Here is an 11604-nt window from a genome sequence, read left to right as displayed (position 1 = left end):
TCCTTTTTGGCTCTGTATTTCCTTCTGTGTAGCAACTCCCACCCACCTTGTGCTTCATGCTCAGCCCCTTTTCCTATTTTATCCCTAAAATGATCAGCTGGCCAAGTGTCTCATAGACTCTAGGACTGGAAGGGACCTCGAGAGGTCATCGAGTCCAGTCCCCTGCCCTCATGGCAGGACCAAATACTGTCTAGACCATCCCTAATAGACATTTATCTAACCTACTCTTAAATATCTCCAGAGATGGAGATTCCACAACTTCCCTAGGCAATCTATTCCAGTGTTTAACTACCCTGACAGTTAGGAACTTTTTCCTAATGTCCAACCTAAATCTCCCTTGCTGCAGTTTAAGCCCATTGCTTCTTGTTCTATCATTGGAGGCTAAGGTGAACAAGTTTTCTCCCTCCTCCTGATGACAGCCTTTTAGATACCTGAAAACTGCTATCATGTCCCCTCTCAGTCTTCTCTTTTCCAAACTAAACAAACTCAATTCCTTCAGCCTTCCTTCATAGGTCATGTTCTCAAGACCTTTAATCATTCTTGTTGCTCTTCTCTGGACCCTCTCCACTTTCTCCACATCTTTCTTGAAATGCGGTGCCCAGAACTGGACACAATACTCCAGTTGAGGCCTAACCAGTGCAGAGTAAAGCGGAAGAATGACTTCTCGTGTCTTTTTTACAACACACCATTAGGTGTCATCATTAGGTTTTAGCATTAATATTCCAGTTCAATTAATGGGCATAGGGGAGTTCACACCTCCAAATCATTGTTTCAGGCTGTGTACAGACTTAGAAAGACAACACCAAATGGATATACTCAGCTGACATTTGGAATGTTTTCTTTGCTACCACAAGAGCTAAAAATTGATATATTTTTAAATGAAAGCTTAGATTCTGCAGAATCTGAATACATCATTCGGGGCCACAAATTACATCAAGTGGACCAGATCTGGCTCACAGGCTGGGTGTTTGACACCCCTACTACAAAGGGAGGAAACTAGATAAGGAAAAGATAACAAATCATACTACTAACATGATAAAAAACATTTGCAGTTTTTCCTGTTATTATTTTCAGTTTACAGAAAATATTGTATGGCTATTCTCTCCCTCCAGTCTTTGTGCAAAATCTTCATTGGCAACAGAGAGAGTTTTTGCATGAAGATCCAGGCTAGAAAGTAGACCATGCAATATACCAGGTTTTGAGAGTTTTCAGGCAGTGGTGGAATGTATAAGAGTTATATGATCATCCCAACTTTCACAAATACTGTTTTTTTGATTATAGATAGGCTATTATGGAAAAAGTACCGAGACACTGGTACATTTTTTTTCTAGTGATTTAGTGTACTAAATGTGCATATGCTGGGGGGCTCCTTCCTGGAGCTTACTGCAGGACTGGAGCCTACATTGCTAACTTTTTATTAAAGGTAAACAGAATTGTTTACCATACAAATTATTTTCTTATGTAATTATTAATAGCATGACAAATACACAGGCATAGCGGACACAGTATAGGTTTTGAGTTACAATAAATATGTAAAAGTTACACTGAGGATTCCGTGGCCCCCTCCCATCACTTCATTTCATTTGTCCCACCTTTCATCAAATGATTAGCTAAAATTTATATGATACACATTGATTCAATAATTACTGTGAAATATGCTTTATTTCAGGGGGGGAAATCCAGAAACTATGAGACAGTGCCATTTGAAATAGTTATTATGATAGATAGGAACTTGCATGACCTCAACTGGGTTATCGCTTCATAACTTTGTAAGTCAGTATTGCTATCACCGTAGCCTTTTTTGAAAGTGAATAATTAAATGTTTGTGATCGTGCAAGTTGTTACGATAGAACAGAAATTCTCATTTTCCTTTCCTCTCCTGTTTTCTGTAAAATAACAAAATTGCAACATGGAATATAAATGCTAAGTGGAATCTTTCATTCTTTTATTTTCATTGTAAGAATTCAGTGAGGTTAAGGATGAAAGCTTGGTCTCATTTACTTCAGTGGGGTCAGTATTTCACCCTAAGCATTTTCTTGAAGAAGTATATACCTATAGGCCACTAATGGACCATATAATCAGTGGGTATTCTTCCAAGCTCATATATGATTTCATATGTGAAATGTGGGTGGGGCTTGTTATTTACTAAAGCAGTGCTTCAGAAATTACATATGTATTGTGCAGCACTGATTGCTGAAGCTATGATGTCATACTCCAGTAGATCACCTCTCAGAGACATTCTTTTTAGGAATTATGGTGGTGATTCTCACTTATGCAGAGTGTCTGTTAGTGTTAGGTGATTTAGGGCTAAATTCTTACTTAGTCCTTAGCTCTAACAGAGTGGTGGGACTTCAGGGTCAAATTCTGGCTTGATTTTCCAAGGCAGTATGGCTGGGGGAGTGTCAGCAGAGCTTCAGGGGCTGAGTAGAGGTTCCTTGAGCCATTCTTCTTGTGCAGGGAATGGGGAGAGGTGGGGAAATTGGGGGTACAGAACTCAGCAGAATTATTTTGTTGCTGGTCCAAAAATAAACAATATCTGCTAAAGGAGAACTTAGCCCACCATGCCCCCCAGAATACTTTCCTGTATCACCTTGGGGGTAATGGATGCCACTGGGTATCTTAGCTAGTCTCTCTGTCTACCATTCAGTGGCATTCTAAGTAATCATTTGTCTTGTCTCCTGCATGAGTAGGCTGATTCCTGAATCTCCCCCAATGCATCTGGAAAAGAAAGTAAAGCTTTTAGTAAGATTAAATTTAGTGTATCCCTACAACAGGGAGGCCTGCCCCTTTTAGGGCTTGGTGCCAGCCTGCACTGTTCCCTTATCAGCCCCAGCTGGGAAAAGGTCAGGTGATGTCAGAGGAGAGCTGCAGGAGGGAGGTTGGCTCCTGTGTCAGGCCCTGAAGCAGAGAGAGTCACAAAAGGAAAGGTCTTTGGGACCTGCAACCTGGGTTTGTCAGGGAACTAATCTTCTTTTGTGTTTGAATTAATAAACCATGTCTTGAAGGAAGGCCTTGAAAGAGACTTGGTTGTGGTTCGTGACTAATCTGCTAGCCCTCCTTGGGCTGGGAGAGGCATGCCAGCAGTCTACAATCCCTCTTTCAGTCTACTTCTAGTGAAAATGTATTCCTTAAACCCTTTCAGTTGTGAAATATGTGCTGATCAATTTCTTGGTCAATCACATGAAAATAATTCTAGCTCACCTATAAAAATGCAAGATGGAATTCTTACTAAAAAAGGATTCTATTAGTATCTCATTCGATTTTCCATTATGTCTTACCCAAAACAGATAGACTCTCTGGCTATACAGTGGAGAAAATGCCCCATGCTATTAATAAAAGAAAACTGATTTTGCCACATTTTTTCTCAAAAGATCAAATTGTGTATCTGGAAGACTGAAGAATGCTATCATAAAGAGTCAAGCTATAACACAAAAAATCTCAATCACAACTAAAGTAATTTTTAAGGTTCTGACCAATGATTAGACTGGCCATATTTGATATTATGCAACTGACTGCTGCATAACCTCTACTATTGTCTTCTTCATAAACCAGATGTTTTAAGGGCCTTTCATATAGACTGATAACAGTGCTTATGTAAAAGTAACTGGGTATTGTAATTGTCAGATCACAAAGAAAGTAGTACTTTGGAAATAGAGCAATGAGAACATGGAAAAACTTGCTTAGTGAGAGAGCTCTTTTTCTGTTTATTTAATTAATTATAAATGGCAAAGCAAAAGCACTCCAAAAATGGAGGGCTTAATTAGAGCTATTTGTTACTTTAAAATATGCTTATTCCTACCCTGATTCAGTCTTGTGGGACTCCCCACTGCTACATTCACCTAACTGGGTGCAGGCATAGTTGAAAATAGCAGATGGGGTGGAAGGTGCTGGTTTAAGTCTTAAGCATTCTGTCACCCAGTGAGTTCACATTTTTGTTTTTTCATGAGGGAGTGGATGGCTCAGGTCACTGGTTATGATTAGATTGTCATCTCTGAACTGTTGGTTCACATCCAGCCTAGGTTATTAGGAAATTTAAAGCTGATGGCCTACTATGTGAAATGAATTGGTAGGATCTGTCAATTTCCTAGTGGCTAAGCAATCACAATTGGTTCCAATCACTGCCCTCACTGGCAGTTTCAGAAGAGAAGCCAAGGAGTGAATGGGCATGGAGACTGAATTGCCTTCTCATCCCTAAAGATAGATTCTTCAGAACAAGTTTGAGGTCTGTTGGTGGATAAGGAATTCTTTTGCAGCTGTTGCTTTACTTGTTCTGTGCCTAAATAATGGCTGCTAGTATCCACCCAGAGCCATCAGTCCAGTACCTCTTACAAACTAAATAAATTCCATTTTGAAGCAGAAAAGTTTGCAACCTTGTATGCCATCAGGATTCACATTTCTCAGCCTTTTGCCAAGGCACTTCAACAGAGAGTTAGAAGTGGGGACTGATGTTTCTAATATAACAAATAAAACACTTTTTTGGTGACAGGGCATAGTATAGATGGATAGCCTTCATACATAATCAATTAACAGTAAAAGACAAAATGAATGTATTGTTTAATTTTTAGTTAACCTTGAGCACAGACCACATTGCAGTGAGTGGCTAATAGGATATGTAAGGACATGTAGCACATTACCGCCCATGGCTGAAATCTTTGCTCACACAAGTAGTTCTTACTGACATAGGACTAGATTGCGCACAGTTGCATTGCCCCACGAATAGTCCAAAGAACAAATTCTGACTCCGTGTCATAGTTCCTCTCTTTCCTACTTGTTGTGAGGAAAGAATAAGTTACTTCATCCTTTGTCATAAAGCAGTTTCCTCCCTGCTGTACATCCAACCAGCTACTGGGGGCTGCAAGCTGGGAAATTGGAGCTAGGGCTCCTTCTGGGGCATGTTGCTCTCTGCTCTTTCACTCACCACCCTTGCTCTCCTCCCCACAGCCTGAATCACTGTCTGAACAGCTGAGCACAAGAATAAGGAGGGTCTTACTTTCCTGTGGGGCTGAGTAACAGCTGTGACAAACTAGCCCATTAGCACTTCTATTGAAGTCGGTGCCCTTTCCCCCATTTGAGCCTCTTAACAAAAGTATCTACTTGATACATCATGCTGCTTTTTATCAAATGCATTGCAATTGTATCTGGATGACATCTCATATACCCAGTTACACCATGAAATTCTTTTCACCAGAATACTTAAATATCTTTTAGTGAAATAATTGTAATAACCTTGGCAATGACAATAATTGAACTAACTTTACTTTGGGGAAAGATCAACAATAGCAAAGCGCAAGCTAAATGAATTCAAAGCTCTGCTTCAAAATTTGCGGTACACTATGGCGCAGAATTATTAATATGATTCAATTTAGCCCTAATTCATTTTTAAAACGCTCTGTTCACTGGGAAAGCTTCCTATTAGAAGAAATTTAAATCTGATTAAAGATTTAGACTGTATTAACATATGTTTTCCTTCCAAGTTTCATGTTGCAGGGAGTTAGTACGGTTGCCTTTTATCTTTAGGCATCAGAGTTCAAATTCTGCCTTGCTGTCACAAGTGAAAACCTACAGCCTGACCTTGCAACCCGTGGACCCAGGGGTATTGTTTTAATTTGGATTCAATTCATAATCCTCATTTGTCTCTACTCCAAAGAGTTTACACTGCAAAGAAACTAATGCAAGGTCTACTTTTTTTACGGTTCTTGGGGCAGGAGACAGAACCTTCTTGGGGACTGATCCAAGACTTTGAAACTCACTTCCACAGAAATGAAGAATTACCACAAACTTCATCACTTTTTGTTCCAAGTGCAAAATGCAGTTCCTTTCCCTAGCATTCAAACATTAGAAGCTCATAATAAATCACACACAAGAAAACAAAACTACACAAGCTAGTTTCTCCTCCAGGGAGAGGAATGGAGAAGGAACCCCTTGCAAGTCACATTGCCTAATGCAGGGGTCGGCAGCCTTTCAGAAGTGCTGTGCCGAGTCTTCATTCATTCACTCTGATTTAAGGTTTCGCGTGCCAGTCATACATTTTAACATTTTTTAGAAGGTCGCTTTCTATAAGTCTATAATATATAACTAAACTATTGTTGTATGTAAAGTAAATAAGTTTTTTAAAATGTTTAAGAAACTTCATTTAAAATTAAACTAAAATGCAGAGACCCCCAGACCGGTGGCCAGGACCTGGGCAGTGTGAGTGCCACTGAAAATCAGTTCGCGTGCCGCTTTTGGCATGCGTGCCATAGGTTGCCTACCCCTGGCCTAATGCATCAGGAGAAGATGCTCAAATACCACAATGATGGTGTGGAAGAAGGGAAAGAATTGACAAGAATTTGTAGGGGATCTTAATGCATGTCAGTTTGTTAACAAGAGTTAGGCCAGCTGTAACCCTAATGACGTGAGACTTGTAGAAGCGAGGATTGTGTGAGGCGAGCAGAAAAGAACTGTGTGAGAAGTTATTATGACCTTGCACTGATAATTAAATCTGTAGGCTGGCGCCCAGAAGCTGAGAAAAATAAGATAGCAGGATAGCCTATGCATAAACAAAATGCATCTGTTGCTCATCATGTCTGTAATATTCCTTGCTATTGTCTGTAACAAAGGTATAAATGCTTGCTGTAATTGTTTACCTGTGGAGAGACCTGTCCGGGACTGGGGCAACCCAGTGTCGTAGGGCACTCCCTCCCTCAATTAATATTGCTTGAGAAATAATAAAGTATTTGATTTTGCTGCACCCAAACTCAAAGCGAGAACAGAGTTTTTCTCTGAACATGAAGAGAACAGAACAGTGCCTGAATATTACTGCAGATGTTGGAAATCAAACTAGTTAAAACCAATGCAAACCTCTAATGCAGACACATTTAAACCATTTTAATACTTGCTTTAAATCAGTTTAGCTTCATTCAGTAATTTACTGACAACAGCTAAACAAATTTAAGAAAGTTAAACTGGTTTGAGTGTGGCGGGTTAATTAGGGCTATGCACCAATTTAACTAGATGGAATTAACAGTTGCACTAGTTTAACTAAACTGATTTTATATCCTGATAGGCAGCCTGAGACACCGGCAGAACTATGTGAGAGAAACTAGGTAATACAGGCCCGATGTTCAGCAGTGATAAGCACCAACAACTGGAATTGGAGTACCTGAAAGATGACAATGGGGCTCTGCCCCCACCCCCGCCCATGCTGGCTCCATTCACTTACCGGGGTATGGAGGCAAGGAAAGGATTTGGGCTGGTTGGTTGGTGTTGGCTGGTGTTTTTTGCTTAATCTTCAGCTCGGTTTAATCTGTTTCCATGCTAGGGGCGGGGAGGGGGGAACTATTTGTCATTTGTACTTCAACAAAACAAGGATGTTAAGGTCAAACCTCACTCCTGACACATTTCCTTTGAGGGAGGGCGGTGGGCTTGAAGACATTCTTGGGAGCTGCAAGGAGACGTAGTTGGCTGGGGTTGAGCTTGGTTCCAGTTTGAGGGAACAGAGGGGTTCCAGCTTGGTCGGGGAGTGCCAAAAGAATCCAATCCTCCCCTACTTCACAGAGGGAAGAGAAGATGCGTGGAGCGATTCCCCTGTGCGTCCTTCTGCACGCCAGCTCTGTGCTGTGCCGCGCTGAGGAGCCCCGGGGGAACTACACTTTGTGCGAAGGCTCTGGCGCCTGCTACAGTGTCCACCTCGCCCAGGTGTCCTTTGGCAGAGCCCAGGAGGCCTGCGCTGTGCGCGGGGGAGCGCTGAGCACGGCCAGCGGGGAGGCAGAGGTGCGGGCCATCCTCGCCCTGCTGAGAGTGGTTGCAGCCGAGCCCGGCTCCTGGGTGTTCTGGCTCGGGCTGGTCCGGAGACAGCAGCAATGCACCCAGATGGAATGGCCGCTGCGGGGCTTCTCCTGGCTGGCGGGCCCCCAGCAGGCACAGAGAGAGCCCAAGGAACTGGACAAGTGGGTGAAAGAGCCGAGCAGGTCGTGCCTTACCCGGCGGTGCGCTGGGCTGCAGGTCACTGTGGGGCGCCAGGACCTGGAGCCCTGGGGTTGGAAGGAGCGGACCTGCAAGGGCAACACCACCCAAGGCTATGTGTGTAAGTACCAGTACAACGGCACCTGCCCCGCTCCGCGGCCCCAGGGCGCCCGCAGCCTCCTCTACTCACTCCCTTACCAGCTGTATAGCGCCGCCCTGGACTTCAGCCCCCCGGGCACTGAGCTCGTGGTGGCCTGCGCCGGGCCCCAGGGAGACGTGCGGCTGCTCTGCGAGCTGGGGCGGGGCGGCTACAACTGGACGGGCGCTGGGGAGCAGCTGTGCCCTTGCCCCTCCGGGTACCAGAGCCCCAGCACTGGAGCCTGCATGGAGCCCGAAGACTGCACCAGCGCCCAGGGCGCTTTCCTCTGCGTGTGCGCCCGGGGCTTCCTCCTGGGGGCCGACAAGAAATCCTGTGTGCGCCCCGGGCACATCGCGGGCTCGGCCACAGCAGCACCCGACCCGACCCTGTCTGCGGGGGGGACTGTCGCCAGCAGCAGCTCGGGTGCGCCTTCCCCCCCCTCCAGCCCTCAGCCAAGCACCGCTGGGGAGGTACAGTCCTCCTCCTCCCCCACGTATGTCTTCATCCTGGTCGCCCTCGCTGTGGTGACGGTGGTGATCCTGGTCGGGGCCGTGCTGGTGGTCTTCAAACTCTGCTTCACTAAGAGCCCCTCCTCAGCCAGCGGGGCCGGCAAGGAGCCAGCTCCAGCAGCAGCCACAGAGAGTGATCCAGAGGCCACCACCACCAGTTCCGAGAATTCCCTGGAGGCCCAGGGAGACACGGCAGAGAGATTGCAGGGCGAGCCCAGCCCGGAGGAGGAAGCTCCACCCGGGAATTAGGAACCTCTAGGGCACCATGGAAGCTTAATTTGAAATGAACCAGCCGTGACTTTCCTTTCGTGTGAGTGGCCCCAGGCTGAGCTGGCAGTTCCCACTCATTTGGAGGGAGGCTTCTTCGTGTCAAGGAAGAAGAAGAATTTGGAGAAGAAGGATTTGGCAATGTTTCAATGAAACCTTGAAAATCCCATCGCCTGGTTTTGTTGTTTTTTAAACCATATTCATGCAAATTGCCACGCTTGGCAGACGTGCCCATGACAATGCATTGACAAAGGAAGGGTCTGGTCTCTGCAACACAGGGCTTGATGTGGCCTTTAATGCATTTATGCTTTATGGTCAAAATGGCCAGACTTGGGTGCTGAAAGTTAGGCATCTAAGCGGCTTGTTTTTCAGGGGTTCTGAGCACCTGCAGCTTCTGGTAATTTCCCTGGGAGTTTTTAATCACATTCTGAAAAGAAGGTCAGGTATTTAGGTGCCTACTTAAATAAAATATAGAGGATGGGGTCTGAGTTTCAGAAGTGCTGATCACCAGCGTCCTGTTGACTTCAACTGGAGTTTGGGTTCTTAGCATCTCTTGGAAGCAACCAAGTTTGAAAATGTGGCTCAAAGTGCCTTACAAGTTGTAAATTATCCCTTGATGTAGAATATTTGAGTGGTACTTGGGGGGCTTTAATTTTATTTTTAATTGTTGTTTGAACATTTGGAAATATACACGTCCATAATTTTGGAGGAAACTCAGATCCAAACACTGCTTAGCCAGACATTTTTTTTTAATGTTAAGTTCATTGCTGTATTTGGAAAATCATTACATTGCAGATGGGGAGATAGGCTAATGGGGAGTTACTTTTATATCAGTCCATGGAAGAAAAATAAAAGATGTTTTGGAACATAAATCACTGTTTAGTTTGCTTCTTCATACAATATGCAGTTTTGTATTGTAGTTAAGCAACAAAATATTCTGCACAAATGATTGCACAACTCCCATCTTTCTATTAAAGTGTTTAGATTTAAGGCAGTTTGATGCAAAACTTCCTGAGTGCAAATAAGCCATCCCCATGATACCCAGAGTTGCACAACCAGAATGTTGCCAAATTTCTCAGGTTATAACAGTGGGCATGAGTCCAAGTATAGCCCAAATTCTTCTCTCCTTCGTCACATGAGTTTGATGTATTGATTTCAATGGGTTTCCCCTGTGAGTAAAGAATGGAAGGTTTGCCCTCTGTGCGTCCTTCCTAGGTGATGCAATCCCTTTGTTTGTGATTTCCTTTCAGAAGTCCCATAAATCATTTATCAGTCTGGGCACACAACTTACTTTCTTTGCAATTCAGAATGCTGATACTCCCTTCCAATTATGGCATTGTTGATTCTCAGTTAGGGTATTAATGGTCAGTATTGATTTGAAGTCTTCTGAGTGCGATAAGAGATAGGTAAACTGGATCACCACCAAATCTGTTCCACAGAAAACCTTTGCTTCATTTAAAAGATGCAAGAGCTTGAAAATGTCTGTTTCTTAAACATTTCCCATATTTTACCCCTATTCAGACCTGGCCTTTTTTCCCTATTTCCCTTTGACCCCCTCTTTCCTAATTTTGAGGATTTGGCTTCAGAAACAAAGTAAATTCCTAGACCTTTTTCATGCAAAGATAGCTTTGAAAATGTACACCAACGTAAAGTGATGCTATGTATAAATATCTCCTGTCTGTGTGTTCCATTCTATGCATCCGAAGAAGTGAGCTGTAGCTCACAAAAGCTCATGCTGAAATAAATTTGTTACTCTCTAAGGTGCCACAGGTACTCCTGTTCTTTTTGCTATGGGTAAAGTTTGCCACAGTGATTTTTCCTAAAGATCATGACATATTTAGAGTACCTCTACCTCAACCTCCACCTAGCTAGTTTTTGTGACCTGTGAAAAGGGTCCTTTGATTTTGGCAGGGGAATCGCAGCCCAATTCATATTTGTGTGGTACAGTGCTGCACCAACCTTTGCTGACGGCACTAGGTCCACCGTAAGCTCCTTCCAAGCTGGCTACTTGTTCTAATGCAGCGGTTCTCAAACTGTGTGTCGGTACCCCAAAGTGGGTCACAATCCCATTTTAATGGGGTCATCAGGGCAGGCTTAGACTTGCTGGGGCCCAGATCTGAATCCTGAGCCCCACTATGTGGGGATGAAGCCAAAGCCTGACGGCTTCAGCTCTGGGCAGCACGGCTCAGGTTACAGGCCCTATGCTTGGGGCTGAAGCCCTTGGGCTTTGCCCCTCCCCTGCCCGGGGTGGTGGGGCTTGGGATTTGTCCCCCCCCCCCCCCTCCACAGGGCAATGGAGGTTGGATGGGCTTAGGATTCGGTTCAACGCTTTCTGGGGTTGTATAGTAATTTTGTTGTCAGAAGGGGGGTCGCAGTGCAATGAAATTTGAGAACTCCTGTTCGAAAAGATGGTGTCACGGGGTGCACTCACTGCTGGGATGCCTCTTTCTGGCTGCTCTGGGTATTAGCTCTTTCCATGTTCAGTGGCCCTTCTGTTGCTTGTTCACACACCATGCTGCCCCCCGACTGAGGCTACTCTCTCTTCATGGCTTAGTCCTCCAACTAGGTCAATATGTCCCCCTTTTGGGGCATCACAGTCTCTCCCTACAAACTGTCTCAGGCAGGCTTCTCAATCACTATCCTATCTATTCCACTTCCCCAGTGGTTAGTAGGGGAACTTGGGCTCACCCTCCACTCCAGGTTCCAGCTCTAATCAATGACCTATCTGCTTAATTGGCCCCTTCT

At 44.4% G+C, this 11604-nt stretch overlaps 1 protein-coding gene across 1 annotated transcript; it reads left to right on the top strand.

Moving 5' to 3' along the window:
* Positions 1 to 7401: 7401 nt before the first annotated feature.
* On the top strand, positions 7402 to 10611 carry CLEC14A (C-type lectin domain containing 14A). The gene has a single exon (XM_050953935.1). It carries the CDS (start codon positions 7549 to 7551, stop codon positions 8839 to 8841), a length of 1293 nt encoding a protein of 430 aa, XP_050809892.1. The 5' UTR covers positions 7402 to 7548; the 3' UTR covers positions 8842 to 10611.
* The last annotated feature ends 993 nt before the right edge of the window (positions 10612 to 11604 follow it).

This window comes from Gopherus flavomarginatus, chromosome 5 (assembly GCF_025201925.1).
Source record: "Gopherus flavomarginatus isolate rGopFla2 chromosome 5, rGopFla2.mat.asm, whole genome shotgun sequence".
In the NCBI taxonomy this organism is placed as follows: Eukaryota; Metazoa; Chordata; order Testudines; family Testudinidae; genus Gopherus; species Gopherus flavomarginatus.
The sequence above is the reverse complement of the archived record's forward strand: the minus strand, read 5'-3'. Positions and strand labels throughout refer to the sequence as shown.

Excerpts from the sequence above, each read along its gene's own strand:
- CLEC14A (XM_050953935.1), top strand. The coding sequence starts at position 7,549 with ATGCGTGGAGCGATTCCCCTGTGCGTCCTTCTGCACGCCAGCTCTGTG.